General features: G+C 35.9%; 4 protein-coding genes across 7 annotated transcripts; 3 read left to right on the forward strand and 1 right to left on the reverse strand.

Moving 5' to 3' along the window:
* Positions 1 to 580: 580 nt before the first annotated feature.
* Positions 581 to 2,563, forward strand: LOC18007929 (probable serine/threonine-protein kinase PBL22). Its single transcript, XM_006390143.2, has 6 exons — positions 581 to 856; positions 959 to 1,009; positions 1,104 to 1,258; positions 1,357 to 1,546; positions 1,657 to 2,048; positions 2,146 to 2,563. The coding sequence occupies exons 1-6, from the start codon at positions 769 to 771 to the stop codon at positions 2,413 to 2,415; spliced, it is 1,146 nt and encodes a 381-aa protein (XP_006390205.1). The 5' UTR covers positions 581 to 768; the 3' UTR covers positions 2,416 to 2,563.
* A 2,340-nt stretch (positions 2,564 to 4,903) lies between these two features.
* Positions 4,904 to 8,860, forward strand: LOC18008516 (probable serine/threonine-protein kinase PIX13). The gene is made up of 6 exons (XM_006390145.2): positions 4,904 to 5,047; positions 5,334 to 5,836; positions 7,495 to 7,630; positions 7,730 to 7,863; positions 7,957 to 8,080; positions 8,217 to 8,860. Exons 1-6 carry the CDS (start codon positions 4,972 to 4,974, stop codon positions 8,630 to 8,632), a joined length of 1,389 nt encoding a protein of 462 aa, XP_006390207.1. The 5' UTR covers positions 4,904 to 4,971; the 3' UTR covers positions 8,633 to 8,860.
* Positions 8,861 to 8,979: 119 nt separating this feature from the next.
* Positions 8,980 to 12,540, reverse strand: LOC18008875 (protein NLP5). 2 transcript variants are annotated; one of them, XM_006390144.2, is made up of 5 exons: positions 12,345 to 12,540; positions 11,051 to 11,878; positions 10,918 to 10,965; positions 9,964 to 10,837; positions 9,153 to 9,883 (listed from the first exon to the last, which is right to left on the reverse strand). In XM_006390144.2, the coding sequence occupies exons 2-5, from the start codon at positions 11,852 to 11,854 to the stop codon at positions 9,153 to 9,155; spliced, it is 2,457 nt and encodes an 818-aa protein (XP_006390206.1). In that variant the 5' UTR covers positions 11,855 to 11,878; positions 12,345 to 12,540. The 2 variants fall into 2 exon arrangements, with proteins under 2 accessions (XP_024008182.1, XP_006390206.1); XM_024152414.1 differs by lacking the exon at positions 12,345 to 12,540 and having other exon boundaries at positions 8,980 to 9,883; positions 11,051 to 11,854.
* Positions 12,541 to 15,955: 3,415 nt separating this feature from the next.
* Positions 15,956 to 17,754, forward strand: LOC18008515 (GDP-mannose transporter GONST3). 3 transcript variants are annotated; one of them, XM_006390146.2, is made up of 2 exons: positions 15,956 to 16,045; positions 16,128 to 17,754. In XM_006390146.2, exon 2 carries the CDS (start codon positions 16,354 to 16,356, stop codon positions 17,467 to 17,469), a length of 1,116 nt encoding a protein of 371 aa, XP_006390208.1. In that variant the 5' UTR covers positions 15,956 to 16,045; positions 16,128 to 16,353; the 3' UTR covers positions 17,470 to 17,754. The 3 variants fall into 3 exon arrangements, with proteins under 3 accessions (XP_006390208.1, XP_024011875.1, XP_006390209.1); XM_024156107.1 differs by having other exon boundaries at positions 15,958 to 16,045; positions 16,313 to 17,754; XM_006390147.2 differs by having other exon boundaries at positions 15,964 to 16,045; positions 16,161 to 17,754.
* The last annotated feature ends 59 nt before the right edge of the window (positions 17,755 to 17,813 follow it).

Genomic DNA, 17,813 nt, shown 5'->3' on the forward strand with positions numbered 1-17,813 from the left:
AAATATATGATTTTTCCCTTACCTAAAAACATTAACAAGGAATTCTAAGAAACCGTCTCATGAAAAGTCAGTCTGCATCTTATACGTTACAGTAAAACCGCTTAATTTAGCTCCAACGGAAAAAAGAAAAGAAAAAAATGTTTGAATAAGAAAGAGACAGAAGGAAGAAAGAAACGACGCGCAGTTCCAAAATTAGGTAACTCTTGGCGCCCTTTAATCTCTTCCGTTGCCCTCAAAAATTCCTCACTTGCTCTCACTACATTTTTATTTTTCCAACCTTTTTCTCTAAAGATTTTGCCATTAGAAAGATTGTATAAATCTGTTCCTTCGTCTGTGTAGTATATAAAAATACCATTTTTTTCCACAATTAGTTGTCATTTGTATAGTTTTACTTCTCTCTTTTCTGTCCATTTGAGATTCTCTTTCCTTTCCTTAGGGATCAAATTTGGGTTCATAATTTTCCCATTTTGTTTTCTGGGATTATACGGAGGGAGAGAAAAAAGAAAAGTCTCTCTCTTTCCCATTTATAATCCAGGAGCCAAATCCAAGGTTCTTTTTTTCTTTTCTTTTCCCACAAGAATCCTAGTTTTTTTTGTCTTTTGTTCTGTTTCTTTCGTGCGTGGGGTTCCGGGAGCTAGGTTTGATGATAATGTTGGACATAATCTCAAACCAGCTCCGTCTCTGAATCCATTTCATCCGCCATTGTTGCTGTTTTCATCTTCTTGGATATTTACGTTAAATTATCATCGCAAATTTTATAAAGGGAAAATGAGGTGTTTCTCTTGTCTCAGCACACGAACCAATGACATGAGAATCAACATCGATACCCTTTCGTACCTAACCGATAATTCCTCAGGTCTTGATAAATCTCTCTCTTTTATTCATTAGGAATAAAGTCTCCATTTTTTTCCCCCTCTCAGAAAGTTTTGTCATTTGCGATTCTCTTGTGTGTTTGCAGTTGATACAAGAAGCGACTCCACGGGAACAGGCTCGCAATCTGGCATTTTAGGTTAGGAAATTTGGGTGATTATTAATTTCTTCACACGTTTGAATTTTTTTTTTTTTGATGAAAAAACAAATGTTTGATTATGGGTTTTGGTCAGTTGATGGGAAAGTGAATAGCCCTAAACCGGGAGGTGGTGCACGGAGCTTCACGTTCAAGGAGTTAGCCGCCGCCACGAAGAATTTCCGGGAGGTGAATATGATCGGAAAAGGAGGATTCGGGAGTGTCTTCAAGGGACGTTTATATTCAGGACAGGTGAGTAAAGGTCTCTGTTTTCAATTTAAAAAAAAAAAAAAAAAACTAAAAATGCTGAAAGGAAATTTTGATTGGAATTGAATCGAATAATAAAATAGGTGGTGGCGATCAAGCAATTAAACCCAGATGGACATCAAGGAAATCAAGAATTCATAGTTGAAGTTCTTATGCTTAGCGTCTTCCATCATCCAAATTTAGTAACTTTGATCGGTTACTGTACTTCTGGTGCTCAGAGACTTCTTGTTTATGAATACATGCCAATGGGCAGCTTAGAAGATCATCTTTTCGGTCAGTTTATTTTACATATTAATAAATCAAAACCATTTTTTTCATAAATTTCTTTGTTAATTTTAACCTGTCTTTGTTAATTTTCTTCTTGTTGTTGTTTAATAATTCAGATCTTGAGCCTGATCAGAAACCTCTAAGCTGGAATACTCGGATGAAAATCGCGGTTGGTGCAGCTCGTGGGATCGAGTATCTTCACTGTAAAATAAGCCCACCCGTGATTTACCGTGATTTGAAATCGGCAAACATATTGTTGGACAGAGACTTTAGCCCCAAACTCTCTGATTTTGGACTCGCCAAAGTCGGTCCGGTCGGTAACCGGACATATGTATCGACTCGGGTCATGGGTACTTACGGATACTGTGCTCCAGAATACGCGATGAGCGGGAAATTAACCATTAAATCGGATATCTATTGCTTCGGTGTAGTCTTGCTTGAGCTGATTACTGGCAGGAAAGCTATTGATTTGAGTAAACCAAACGGAGAGCAGTACCTTGTTGCTTGGGTAAGTAAACCAAAAATATTATGAAAAAACCGGTTTAAACCGGAAGCTCAATCTCTCTCGTTTAAAGCGTGTTTTGCTCTTGGTATTTTTTATGCAGGCTCGACCGTATCTCAAGGAACCGAAGAAATTCGGACATCTTGTGGACCCGTTGCTGCGTGGAAAGTACCCGAAGAGGTGTCTAAGTTACGCGATTGCCATAACCGAGATGTGTCTGAACGAAGATGCGAATCGACGACCGAAAATAGGAGATGTCGTGGTGGCATTTGAGTATATAGCCGCTCAGAGCAAATCTCATGATGCTAGAAGAGCGGCTCGCAAGTCTACGGACTCTGACCGGTCAAGAGGAGAAACAAAACTGAGTTACTGAAAGGTTGTGTGAGTGAGTCGAATGTGAAACCTCTGACAGAAACAGAAGGTTGCTGATAAGACCGCGTTTACTAATTGTTTTTGTCTTCTTGTTTTTTTTGTGGGTTTTTGTTTAGTCAGCGTTAATAAGAATGGGATTTGGTCGGATGATGGAGGTTAAAAATGAACTCTTATGTTCAAAAATATATATATGTATATAGGTAAATGTTTTACAACTTCCTTGTGATATTTTTGGTGGGTATCGATCATCATCTCGTTTTCTCAGTGTCAAGTTTTTTGTTACACGGAATATATCCAAATTCTATAATTTATATCTCCAATTCGAAACATCGATTTCAAATTAAATGTAAGAGAGTGACATACATGAAAATACACTATAGTCAACCATGTAATTATTTGAGTTTTTCTCACAAGAAAATAAATTTAATGTAATAAATGCAAGTAGGTGACGAACGGATTTACGCGGACGTATAATATTTTTTTATGTCAACTTGAATATACTGCTTAATCCGATCTACACTCCCCCCGTATAGTATATAGCTTTGTTATTTGCATATTGTAATTAATAATTAAGAATAATAAAATAACATCTGCCCACGTTTTATACGTGAGCTCATTATAAGATAATTTTTACGAAAGAAATATTAAAAAAGCAAATCGAGACCCTCTCGTTCTTTCTTATTACTATATATTATCATATGCTATAGCTCAAACTTTCAAAAGAAAAAGCATTTCAAACTTTCTTTGGACCATTGAAAACAGCCTTCGTGAAAGAAAGCCATACATTACAAATTTACAATGTGAAATGGACCGTGATAAAAAAACGTTTGTGTTAACCACTTTATCATTTCTTTGGTAAAGAAAAGATTTGAAGATATATAACCACTTTTTGCAAAAAGATATATAACTATACAAGGTTTTGACCCTCGTGTTTCACATATAAAATTTCCAAAGCCCATTGCTAAACAGTGTTCATCTTGTTTGACTTCTTCCCACTGATATTTTGATTTTTTAAGGTCTTCCCATGAGATTTTTTTTTAGTTTGCGATATTCTATTTTGTTTTTCTCAATATGATTTTTTTATTTTTCATTTTTTTCCAGACAATTAAAACATTTTTATTTTGTTATTTACTAATATTTTATTTTCGTTTTTCCACATATAAAACCAAAGATTTTTGTTTTTAAAAATAAAATAATTGCTTACTAATATCTTAGTTTGTTTGATGTTGCGACCACTCAATATCTGAATTTGGTGTGTTTTACTCCAGCTGTTACGTCATCCAGGTGACGTAAATTATGATCGGCGTAGTCCATGGCTCCAGGTGAGCCAAATATGAATGGTAATTTGGTATGCTAAATTGCCAAGAAAAAGAAATACAAATTAACAAGGTCTAAACTGAATTATAGATTAGAGTTAATTAAATAACTCTGGTGAGTTGATTAAGTACAATAAACAGTTTATTTGTAAGTGTTATTTTTTCTAAATAACGTGTGGTATATTTGAAAAAATATCAACCATATATATTAATGTTTTTCTTTTGTAATTCGGACCATGTTAAATATCCAGACGAACGTCCAAAGTCAGTTGGTCCGACAATAATGACAAGTGAAAATCAAACCGAGAGAAGAGCAAAGTCAGTTCGTCTCTTTGTTTTTTGTTTTGTTTGTAACAAAGTTGGTGTCTTTGTTTGTCTTTGATAAATTAGAAAAGCATCAACGGAGAGAACAAATTAAAGCAAATTTATCTATGTATTTTGTAAATAAGAAAACTTATTTATTCATAATCACTTAGTGCAATTAACCTAAATCAAAAATAAGCATATAAGATTATCTTTTAGACTTTATGCAATTACTTTGGTCGAATGCAACCAAACTAACTTTAGCATTTGACAATAAGAATTAACAATACATCTCTTAACAAAGAAGGGAAAAGTATATAAATATCGACTTTATTAGCTGCGATTGTTTCCTAATATGCGACCTAGCCACTGACAATTGACTTGTAATTTAGAGTCACCACCATTTTACATATCCCAGTCTCCTCTTTCTTATAAAACTACAAAATTCCCTTCGGTCCATAAATTATCTGAACCTAAAGCACTTTACAAGGACTCAATCATTCAAAGAAAAAGGTATTGAAAATGAACTTCCGAAAAACTAGTATTAAACTTGAAATGGCAGTGGACATGACTAATATAAAGGTATGAAAATGAAGAACGTAACAAATATGAATCATGACTACCTAACGTTGAAAATATAAGTAATGAAATTATATTATTTTTATCATTTAGCCAGCCAATCAACGTCGAGGGGGTTTGCTATATAACCACGACGAAATCAAATATATACACAATCTTTTTATCAAATAAACAAATTACATATTTCCCCATAGATTTTTGCTTGGTCTTTTCTCTCTGTTTCTTCTTCCTCCATCTTTCAATTAAAAGCCCCAGAAAAGGAAGGGAGCCAAAAAAAAAGGGACAATTAATGTTATGATCAGAAATATTGGAGCGAATATTACCCCAAAACAGAGCAAAGTCAAGAGTTGTTTGTCTTGATGGGAAACTTCTGTCCTGGCGGATCTTCCAGTGTTCAACACGAACAGAGCCCTGTCTCCACCAAACCTCTCCCAGGTTCATACACACATCTCTCTGTTTTTTGTTTTCTGCAAAATCCAAACACTTTGGATCTAGTTTCTAGTTTCTGTTCTTTGTTTTTGCGACCTTTCTAGTTTATATTCTTAATTTCTTATCATAAGTTTTTAAAGTCTAAAGCTTTCTTCTTGGGTTTGTTTTTCTATTGTGATTTTCAACTTTGAAAATATCAATGTTTGCTCTGTTTTTTTTATATCTTTCTTCTTTCAAAGCAAACTTGTATAATGAAGTTTCAATCTAATAAGATCGTGTGTTGATCTTACAGTGGTGAGACGTGAGGAAAATCCAGTTAATGTAAAGTTTCCGCCTCCGCTGGTGGCGATGTCGCCGGCTAGAGATTTAAAACCGAAGTTTCCGGCGCCGGGAACAGGACGGGAAACGAGAACCGTCAATAACACACCTCGTGAGAAACCACAGGAGAAGACAAGAGCCGTCGATAACACACCTCGTGAAAAACCGCAGGAGAAGACGAGATCCATCGATAATCCGCCATTAAAGCCGGTAGAGAAATTAGGCGTAGGGAGAAAAGCAGTGCCGCCGAGCGGGAAGATAGTGACGCCGAATCTAAAGATGTTCTCATTAATGGATCTCAAGACGGCGACAAAGAATTTCAAGCCAGAATCGATGATCGGAGAAGGCGGATTTGGACAGGTTTTTAAAGGATGGGTGGAAGAGAAGACACTAGCTCCGTCGAGAACCGGCGTCGGAATACCAGTCGCCGTTAAGAAATCAAACCCTGATAGTGCTCAAGGCTTACATGAATGGCAGGCAAGTAACTCCCATTTTTCCTCCTTTTTTAATTTATTTTTATTCACTTATTTACATTTAAATCATTAAAAGCTTCTAATTGTGGCAATATATATTAGAATATTATTTGCGCATGTATATATATAGAAGCAAATTAGGGAAAAAGCTCAGATTGGGATGTATTTATGACAAAATATCCAAAATAGTAGACTATATTAGACTATTCATTTTAATGGTTAGTCGATCAATTCATATGCTATAAATTTGGCACTTATTTAGCTGTTTTCTTTTACAACGCATCAATTTAGGGTTTAATTGTGTCTTCTGTATACAACGCATCAATTTAAATCAAAGTATAATATTTAGTGCTTTTATTACATAAAAAAAAGGTTACACTGGATAAAATATTATAGTCGCGTGTTACAAATGATTATTTGATAAAACCCAATACTTAAATATTTATAACTACATTTAAATATTATTACAAACCAAGAAATTGAATTTAACAATCAGTGATACTTTAATATCTTATAACTTTCATTGTACCTCTCTCACTATAATTAATGTGAACGTATTTATTAGTTTTATTATCACTTTTTAGTACCTAAAAGAAAAAGAAGAAGTCAATCTAACATTAGAAGCCAAAAAGAAGAAGAAGTCAAGGAATTCTCACGTAACTTCATTAGCTTCACTAGTCAATCTAGGACAAAAATACATATATAATAGTCAATGAGATATACATCAATATTTAATGATATAGTTGGATGTTTTCTTGTGTTGATGGAAAGGAATTATTTTATTCATTTATGTGTCGTGTCTCCAGCTAGTAGAAATCCCGACTATCAAATGAAAAGTTGTGAAAGAACGAACATTCACGACCATATATATTCCATATTGTTTTATAACTAGAGTATTGTTTTTTTTTTCCTTGCTAAAAGATTACAGATAGTAGATTATATCAAGCAATGAAAAGATGAAAGCAAGTAGTCTTGTTTTTTTAAAAAAAGTAGACTTGTTCATCAGCAAAATAAAAATAAGCTTGGCTTGGTTTTCGACAAGGAAATAAGGAATGATGATAAATGAATATGAGATTATGAAATAGTATGTGTGATATACGAGCTTTGACCATTGACTTTTCAAATGTGTTTGAGACATGCTGCGGTCCTGAATAACTCCAAACTTACAGAATTGATTAAATAAATAAATAAAAGGAAAATCACGCTGAATACCGTTTCAAATAATTTTTTTATTTTTTATTTTAAACATAATTTTTTTTTATAGATGAATGTTAAATTTTATTTAAAAAAATAGACGTTTTCTACATCATAAGATGCAAATTTTTTAAATAAATTTGCAGAAATCTAAAAACATAAATTTAGTAGGCATGGTTTCGGGTAGCTTCATTAAGGTCTGGAAGCCAACCACATTTGAAAGCCCTGCACGTATTTGCTATCATAATTTCACATGCCATTATGCTCATCTCTCTTTGTTAATCCAGTGTCATAATAATTTGCATATTTTTATATCAGTTCTATTTGGAAAGAGTGCACTATTAGTTATAATTTATAAACATTCATAATCTTATAGAGATAAATTAGTTATCACAAGTAATATTAGTATCAAAATAGTCATATCGAATATAATTTGTTAACGTGTGTGGATGTCTTGTAAAACTGCAGTGTGAAGTGAGATTCTTAGGGAAGTTCCATCATCCAAATCTTGTGAAACTTTTGGGTTATTGTTGGGAAGAGAATCAGTTCCTATTGGTCTATGAGTATTTGCCTAAAGGAAGCCTTGAGAATCACCTCTTCTCAAGTACAATTTTTTTCACTCATCCATCAATTACCACCTTTTCTTATACATCTATTTATAGATATTAATATATAAGAATATTTTCACGTAATGTTAATGCAGAAGGAGAGGCGTTGACATGGGATACACGTTTGAAAATAGCCATTGAAGCAGCTCAAGGACTTACCTTTTTGCACAACTCCGAAAAGAGTGTTATTTACAGAGACTTCAAGGCTTCCAATATTCTTCTCGATTCGGTACGATCTCGTTTTTACATCTCTAGCTCCCACGTTTAAAACAAAAACTGCATGCTGTTTCTAGATTGGTAACAGTTCTTGCCGTTTTTTCAGAACTTCCACGCCAAGCTTTCTGACTTTGGATTAGCCAAGCTTGGTCCAATTAATGGATTCTCACACGTGACCACACGTGTCATGGGCACACAGGGTTATGCAGCTCCGGAGTACATGGCTACAGGTAAATAAAATAACGTGCAATTAAAAGAAAAAACACATGGTTTCACTTCTTTATTTGTTTAATAGATGTTTTGAATAAAATCGTTTATCTATAATTTGATTTGGATTATATTTAGATATTTTCTTTTATGTTATAGGTCATCTATATGTGCGGAGTGACGTTTACGGATTTGGAGTGGTACTCTTGGAGCTCTTAACCGGTCTAAGAGCACTAGACCCAAACCGACCATCTGCGCAACAGAATCTTGTGGAATGGGCTAAACCGGTTTTGAGCCAAAAGAAGAAGATCCAGAAAATGATGGACCCACGGCTCGAGCACAAGTATCCACTTTTGGCGGTGGTCAGAACCGCGGCTCTCATTCTACGGTGTCTCGAGGCTGACCCGAAGAACCGACCGCCCATGGATGATGTACTCAGAGAATTAGAAATCGTTAGGACTATCAGAGACGAACCAAAAGAAGAGAGGCGTAAACGACCCAGTGGTGGTTCAGATAATAACCGGGTTAATGGATATGGTTCACCGCACGTCCGTATAACCGGCCGAGCCGGATAGTCAATTAGTTTGGGGTACACAAACATACATACTTACATACGTAAACCTTTAATTAAAAAGAAGATGATTTTTTTTTTTTTTTGGCTAGTGTTTAATTGTGTTCATTTTCTTAGGACTTAGTGAAATATTTATCTCCTGAAAATACCCATGTTTTATAGCGAAAAAAAATCAATTTGGTAATATCATAATGTCGCATCTCTTCATTTCTTTTCTTTTGCCATATTGTGATGCATATCCAGTATATACAGAAAATAGATGTTTATATTTTTAGTTTGTGGATTATTGAAAATGTGTATCTACATTTGCAAACCAACAACACATTACAAAAGTACGGTAGTAAACAAAAACAAGAAAACTTCAAATATTAACTTTTTCTAGAAGAAAGGCTCTTTACATGTTCTCTCTCTCTCTGCCAAATTAAGAACCACCTAATAATTTTGAAAATATAAAACAAAACCTATAAACAATGCTTACACAACACAAGCTATACGTAATCTTTTGTCTCTTCTTCTTCTTCTTGTCATGAAAGGCATCCACTGACAGAAGAACGTTCTGGTAAATGTTGAGAAGAGAGCTGAAGCAAAAGCTTAATCGTTTGTCCCGGGAAAGATCTGCAAACATCTACACATTCCTCTACATCGTCGTCACATCTCAACAAAACCCATTCATTGTCTTCATCTAAGTATTTCAGATCGTATCTGCTCACATCTTCTATACCAAACCGTTTCGCTATTTCCCACAATAGATCTTTTAAGCTACGCGAGTTTCGCATCCTGAACCGTATCTTCTCCTCCTCATAGCTTACCTTTATCCTCAGAAAATCATCGTCTTGTGATGATGTTGATGGTGATAACTGCGTGGCTCGCGTTTCCTTAAAAGATCTTGAGAGTTTCATTGTATCTTCTCTAGTCTTATTCGTAGGATCTTCCTTGTTTACTTGTGTTTCACTGGAACAGCTCGAGCTGTGGCTACACGAGGATGCAGGGGATTTTGCAGGCAGTGAATGTGAAGAAGACAAGAATGTCGTCTTATTGGATTGTTGTTGTAATGATGATGCTTCATGTGAAGAAGCTAGATTTGGGAAATTCGCATAGAAGGAGCCTATAGGAAGATGATGACCCGAAACACCTTGAACCGAGTCAATCACCCGTTGGATTTTCTGAAGCGAATGGCCAACTTTCTTGATCTTTCTTGATGGCCATCTCTGTATCCCATGCTGTCTGCATATTCTCTTTAATGTCGTTGGACAAACTGAAAACAGATTCCAAGATCAGTAACAGAAACACTGATGAATTAAAAATCGAGAATCAAAATGTATATGTTTCACTTACCACCAATACTCTTGGCAGCATCTTTGAGACTCCCTGCAAAATACTGTCGAAGAACATCCAAAGTTATGTTTTTTTCGGCTTTTGTTCGCTTTCTCTCAGTCATTCTACTGAAACCACCACTAGCACTAGAGAAATTGCTGTTCTCATTTACACTCAAACCTTTGCCATAGTCAAAGCCTAGCTCGCCTATCTCTGATGTTCCACCATCAAATACCAATCCTACGTTTTTAGGAACAGCATTACTTTGATGTACTTCTGATATGTTCTCTATCTTTGGCAATGTCTCTGCTCTTTCGATGACCTCGCTCGCCATTGAATCTCCCTCTACTTCTAGTTCCTTCTCCGTGACTGTCCTCAAGCTTTTAGGTACGTGCGCCATTATAGTCGACAGAGCATTCAACATTTTCCTCTGTTCCTCAACATCACGGCAATTTTTAGGCAGAAAGAACTCCAATACGAAATCAGCTGAGCCCGTGTGGATGCAGCGTAAGCGTATCGCGACTGTGCCATGTAAGCCAAACATAGTTGCGTGGTGAGCGAGAGGATACTCAGATTTCTTGTAGCTAGAGACATCAGATGAAAAGCAAGGACCATTGGTCAAAAAGGCTTCTCCAACAACTCCTTGACCTTTCAAGAGATGATGCTCAGAGCAAGCTTCGTGGAATTCCCGGACTGTAGGATCACCTACATAGCAAGCATCATCGATTGTGGATACACAATGGATATAGTTCTCATCACTGTGACGACACCCGGTTTTGCTTTGTTTCAGACAAGAGACCCATGTTTGAGCTAATGGTAGTTTATGCGTCTCGCAAGCACATCTCAAGAGGTTTCTGATTTCAGGTAATGCAGCTTGGTAGGAGAAGTCAGGTCCCTGATTTAAGTAATATTTTTGGTTTCTTGTTTAAGTAATCGAAACTAGATAAACAATACCGAGAAATCAAGAACTTTAACCTTAAGAGAAGGCGAGATCGGAACTTGTGTGCTCCTAAGATCAACTGCCTGTGAAAAAAGAGACAATCTTTATGTGAAATTATTCCTAGGCAGCGTATATAAAGTCAGAGGAGACAAAACAAAATAACAAAACCTGAAGAGCTCTGCAGATGCTTTCAAGCTCAGGGCTCAGTTTAACCATTTGTGTGGTCATTACAACCTCAATAACACCTAAGCAAATCTTACTACCTTGTTCAAACACAGGAATAGCTAGTGTGCCTCGGACATCGCAGTCTTGAGCATGTTGGACTCTCGGATACTCCTCGTTCTTGAAAAACCTCACATCAGGAGTCCATTCAGGAACCTGCCCCAAGAAAACTCTTCCAGGCAAACCAACCAAGTCCTTGGAGTTGGAATTTGAATCCTCCTGTTCAGTAGAGAAGTGATAATTCACAGAGATCTCTCTGTAATGAGCCAATCTTTGGCACATTGGGTCATGGCTAAAAGGTTGTTCCTTTGTGGTTAAAACTCGCTTACCGCCTCTATCCACAGGCACCCACAACTGTATAAGAGAGCCTCTCTCACTTGTGAAATCTTTGATGTGTTTCACTGCTTGAACCAATCTCTCCATAACCGAAGAGCCATGACCAGTTGGTCCAATCCACCACCTTCTGTTAAGGCTAGATAGATCCTTCCCTTGTTGATGATGGTCCTCAAGACTCGATCTTTCTGCACAATCCTGACCGTACATCTGTGATAAGCTAGACGAACAGATTGCTGTGTCTTGCGTTGGAGACCACATGAGGGAAGAAGGATCAAAAGGTGTTACGGAGGTTGATGGACTAAAATGAAGAAATTCTGATGCATCTGTTGTCTCTAACCAGCAACCATCTAGAAGTAATCCATCCATGAACGAAGAATCCATAGCCGAATCCATTGGAAGAGAATTGTTTTCCATTTTCTCAAATCAGTGAAGCAACATCTGTAAAAAACGAAGCATCCATTTCAACAACTTTTCAAAGATAATTAGACCCCCAGAAAGAAGAAGTGGATTTTTTTTTTTCACTTCATTTTACATTTCAGAAGTTGACAGAAATTCTGAATCTTTCACCAAACCCCCAACAAAAGTAAAATGAACAATAACAGAAACCCATCTAAGGAGGAGAATCAAATCAAACGAAAATCTTGTAAATAGAAAAGAAATGAGAATCAAGAGTGAAAAGCCCCAACTTTTATTTTGTTGTTTGATTCCTACAAGTTGGTTAAACTATACCCTAATCCCTTGTGGGTTAAGATATGCTGATTTAACTTCAATGGAAGAAGAATTATTTTAAGAAAAAAGTCTAGCACTAATCTGATTCCTTCTTAACAAAAAAAGAAAAGAAAAGAAAAGATGAGAGCTTTGAGGTTTAGAAATGAAAACAAAAATAGAAACGAAAGAAACTCACAAAGACGTCAGATTCTCGGAAGATTCCTGGAGTAGGTTTAAATGTTTATGCTTTTTAATTGAAGAATCTTGAACTGTCCCAAAAGACCACTTGTCTAAGAGACAGGAGAAACAGTTGAAACACCCAAATCTGAGGGAAAAGAAAGCTGTAAAGATGTCTTTGATGGGGTATGTCCCTCGTGAACAAGTAGTGACTACCTCTTCCACGGAAATTTAGAAGATGAAAAAAAATAATCATATTTGGGGCATCGTTATCTCATAAATGCATTGGGAAAAAAAGACCCATCCAATTTTTTTCTTTTATATATATATATATATATATCTATTTTATTATTTTAATTTTTGGTATCTTCACAAGTATTTCACAACAGAGCATGACTTCTCTCTCTTTCTCTCACTTCCAGGCTGCGTGGGTGTTGAGAAAGAGATACCGAAGATTCCCCATATTCTAGAGAGAGAGAGAGAGGGAGTCAAAAATATTAAAAGTTTTTGAGAAATTTCATGTCTTGGGCAGTGAATTTCTCTTCATGTAGTCTTGATATAAAAAGATTAAAAATATATTTCTATGCAAGAAGTCAACTTTTTCAGCCAATATTGAGAGAGGACCAGCAATTCGCATTACTGATCATATCTATATTTTAAAGTTGTGATTTGGAATCTGCATACTCATAAATTATTAGGTAAAGTTTTTTAGAGCAAATAAATAAGGGAATAAATAGAGTTGACATTTAATGAGATATAGCAAAAAAAACAAAAAACTATGAATAATTAGTTGAATTTTCGCCGCTGACTTTGTTATTTACATATTTTTTAATTCGAGAGATCATATCATAAATCCAACAAAATTGGAGAAAAGGGATGTCTATAAAACGATTCGTCCCTGATATTTTCCGCATTGTTTACAAGATCATCTCATTATTCTTGAACAGTTCTTGTGGTGATTTCGTCTTATATTTTGCTATTGGAGGAGGAATAAATTAGAGAGTACTGAGTTAAAGGAATACATTACAGAGAGGTTCTTCCATGTGTACACCCTCGAAATAAAGATTCTAAAAGCAAAGCTAAAGAGAAGTATCAGGTATTTAGTATTACTTAAAAGTTTAAACAAAAAATAAATACAAAAGTAATTAATAATTGATGGAGCAAGTTGGAATGTAAAAAAAACACAAGTGGGGAGCAGGTTTTGCTTTTCCCTGATGGGTAAAAAATAAAATAAATACGAATACTATTATCTAGTTTGTCCTTTTAGTCAGCATTTGTTCTATTGGATTAGAGGACATTTTGTAGTTGAAATGGAGGGCGATGTGTGTCCCACTCAGCCTTGTGGAGATGTGCGAAACAATTATGTTTCCTTGCTAAAATCATTCACATATAGAGCTAAGATGTTGAAAATATATCATTGAATTTTAAATTAAGAAACACATAGAGCCGTAAACCAATTGTCACCCTGACTAATGGCGCGAGTTCTTGGATCATTATAAGGTCGAAAATATCATTTAAAAGTTGTGAAAGAAACGAGTGTTCATAATCATTATCGACAAATACCCAAAATAACTAAATAAGTAGTGGACGAGTAGCTTCCCTCCACTTGGGGTTTTGTCCTAAAACTCCCACTTAAGGGCAGAGAGGCTTATATGTCACTCCCACTTTAATTACATACTTTGACTTCAACTAATTAGACTTTTTAAACGTTTCTCCAATTACATAATTTGCATCGTTAAACTCATGAGATTATTTTTCCTAGCTCTTAATTATATTTGACTATGAAACAATCGTTTTTTCCAACCACTAACCACCAACATACTTTAGAAAAGAGTGTTTTCACGATCATTGATCTCTGGTTATAAATACTTCTATATATATAAAATCCAAATCACATTTAAGCATGTACTATAACTACGTAAGGATTTTAATGGTTAAATTTATGGATAAAAAGTGTGGTTTTGCGTGGTTGAGATTATTTGATTATTTTTGTTTTTGCTTCAGATGATGTTTTACGTTGCAACTTGCATATGCGAAGATGCAAAATGCGTCTCACTTTTTGTTCTCTCCTTAGAAAAATATTATTTACCATCTCTTAACGATGTATATTTGTTTGTCGCCTTGTCGGCTATCTATTTATTTGCTTTCTTAAGGGAAATGGATTCAGAAGCCCTTTTTTGGGTGAAAAATAGCAGCTTCAACATAAAATAAGAGAATGGGTAAGTTTATATATGACTGAAAACTGAAAGGAACAACAAACGATGACATACACATGTATGGAAGAAGATTCCGATTTGTATATAAAATCAAAGTTAGTCTTCTTGCTAAGGGAATCTCTAGCAAATTAGCAATCAACTTCTATTGTTTTTTTTTTTTTAATTAAAAAATCTTAAAAGTGGTCGAACATGTCGCCATAGTTTAAGTAATGAGTTTCCATTTTTGCTGAAAACATTAGTAGGTGAGAACCTATGGGCTATGGTTAATCAAATCCAAACCGAAAACTGCCACAAACCACAATAAAATAAATCTGAAATCTATTAAAAATCTGAACCGGAAACCAAAGTAGCACCCCATAGTTTAAGTTGAATACAAGATGCTTGACAGATAATTAATTTGACAAAAATATCATATAAAGTTTTCCTTCATATGTAATCAAAGCGAAGCCAACTTGATTTAGGCATCATGAAATTGAATTTTCCCAAACACAGATCTCTTTGTTAACTGACTGTACGTGTAAGCGAATATTATATTACAGACTACACTAATAATTATTAAACAATGGGTTGATGCGCAGAGCTTATAACACACAAGACATAAGAGATAAGAGCCTATCACAAACACAGAGAGCAACAACACATAGAAGCAACCAAAATTTTAACTGAAGATCAGGTTTAGGGATTAACCACCAAACGATAATGGCGTTTGATCAGAGGATCAGTTTCATGCTGTCGTAATTATCTTCAGATGGTCGGCCTCACGTTGAGACGGCTCGCCAAGAGATTGACCAGCATGTAGTAATAGAACGAAATGACAATTTATCACAATTTATATTCAGACTTAAGAGATATCAAATACTATTAACAAATTTATGATAAAGTCGTTGACCTAAGACCAGTAAGAGATCCAGATGCTTTGGATCTCGTGGGATGACACGAGACTCTAATTGTTTTAACATTTTGAGAGTTGTCAAGATATTTCGATCCAGTGTTCTCACACACACAAAAAGAAAAAAGATAATTCGATCCATAGTTTAGTTACCTCCTCATCCATGTGCATGATTTATAAAACCCGAGTAGTTGATGCCAAGGAATTAGAAAGAGTTCATAAATGTAACAATTCTATCTGACCAACAGAACATATTGTAATATTTCAAATCTTAATGGTGGAATCAAAAGGGCCCAAAATCTAATAAAGTGAAAAAAGTATATGATATTATTCGTATAAATTTCTTCTCTTCGATTAAATTTCTTCCTTGCTTAAACTTTAAATACCGACTTAATTGCATTTATCAAAGAATGTTGATGAAGTTACAGATAATACGTATACACAAATAATACCTGCAACGATAATATTGAAAATACAGTACATATACAAAAGCCTTTTCTATGCTTAAGCCTAAAAATAGCTTCACGGTGAGATCTTAGTGTTTCTTTCGCCAACTGGTTCATCTTCTTCACTCTGCGACGCGCTCTCAGTCTCACTCTCTCCAATCCCAAAGAGGTAACCTTCTTCGATTTTCCTCGTAGCCAATTGTGTCGATCTCAAAATAGAGAGATTCATTAACCTAAATGTTCTATTGTAGAAACTTCGCCTAGATCTAATCGTAATTATTCAGGATCTACTTGTTTGATCTGTTTGATCGTCGGAAACCCTAATTTCGGCCTTCTTGTGGAGTCACTGAGCTTGCACACTCTCTGAAACCGGCTCTAATTAGAAGCAATTTCGAGTTTCAAGTCGAAGCTATGAGTAACTGAGTGTTAATCTTAGGATCCACCGACATCAGATCTTTCTCTGATTTCGTTCGAGAGATGCCGAACGATGAGGAAAACGGAACTTCAATCGAAGCTCAGATTGTTCCAGAAACCAGCCAAGAGACTTGGTCTAGCGTTTTGCTTCGTCAAGCTTCCGTCTATGGTGTAGCTGCAGGGTATTGCATCTCAGCTTCTCTTCTCTCGATCATCAACAAATGGGCAATCATGAAATTCCCTTACCCTGGCGCATTAACCGCTATGCAGTACTTCACAAGTGCAGCTGGTGTTTTGTTCTGTGCTCAGCTGAAGCTAATCGAGCATGATTCTCTGAATCTCTTAACCATGTGGCGGTTTCTTCCCGCAGCGATGATCTTCTACTTGTCTCTGTTCACTAACAGCGAGCTTCTCCTCCACGCCAATGTCGACACTTTCATCGTCTTTCGCTCTGCTGTTCCCATTTTTGTTGCGATTGGGGAAACGCTTTTCTTGCACCAGCCATGGCCATCTGTTAAAACGTGGGGATCTCTCGCTACCATATTTGGTGGAAGTTTGCTCTATGTTTTCACGGATTACCAGTTCACAATCGCTGCTTATAGCTGGGCTCTCGCGTATCTGGTGAGTATGACCATAGACTTTGTTTACATCAAGCATGTGGTTATGACGATTGGACTTAACACATGGGGTCTTGTTCTCTACAATAACCTCGAGGCTCTGCTTTTGTTTCCACTTGAGCTGCTTATTATGGGAGAGTTAAAGAAGATTAAGCATGAAATCACTGATGAGTCTGATTGGTACTCGTTTCAAGTGCTTTTACCTGTCGGTTTATCGTGTCTGTTCGGTTTGGCCATCTCTTTCTTCGGGTTCTCTTGTCGCCGAGCCATTTCTGCGACGGGATTCACTGTTCTTGGGATTGTGAACAAGCTATTGACGGTTGTGATCAATTTGATTGTATGGGATAAACATTCGACGTTTGTTGGAACTTTGGGACTATTGATTTGTATGTTTGGTGGAGTCATGTATCAGCAGTCTACCATCAAGAAACCGAATGCTGCGCAAGACGCTAAACCGCAAGAGCAGGACGAGGAACAAGAGAAACTTCTAGAGATGCAGGAAAACAAGGAGAGTAACAGCATCGACATAAAAGAAGCTCCGAAATCAGAAGATAAACTATGATCATAGTGAAGATGGTAAACAGATTCATCTCAGTCGGTGGAAAGATAGCTGGAGGGTAAATTGCTAAGACGGTGAGTTTGTTCCCTACTGATACGATTTATTTTTTTGAGTAAAGAACTATATTGTAGTCTAGTAGTGATGCAATTCTTTTGTAACTAGGAAGGTCAGAGTACGGCGTATTCGTTGTTAGATGAGACGAACCTGATCCGGTAGTGAAATAATATTGTTTTCTTGTTTACTTTGATGTCATTAAAGATTTTTTAAATTCACAACGTGATGATTGTTTGCACGCATTTGTTTAGATTTTCTATTTTTTTGGGGGGGGGGGGGGAATCTGATTCGGA

The sequence above is a fragment of the Eutrema salsugineum genome, unplaced genomic scaffold (genome assembly GCF_000478725.1).
Source record: "Eutrema salsugineum unplaced genomic scaffold, Eutsalg1_0 scaffold_9, whole genome shotgun sequence".
Classification (NCBI taxonomy): domain Eukaryota; kingdom Viridiplantae; phylum Streptophyta; class Magnoliopsida; order Brassicales; family Brassicaceae; genus Eutrema; species Eutrema salsugineum.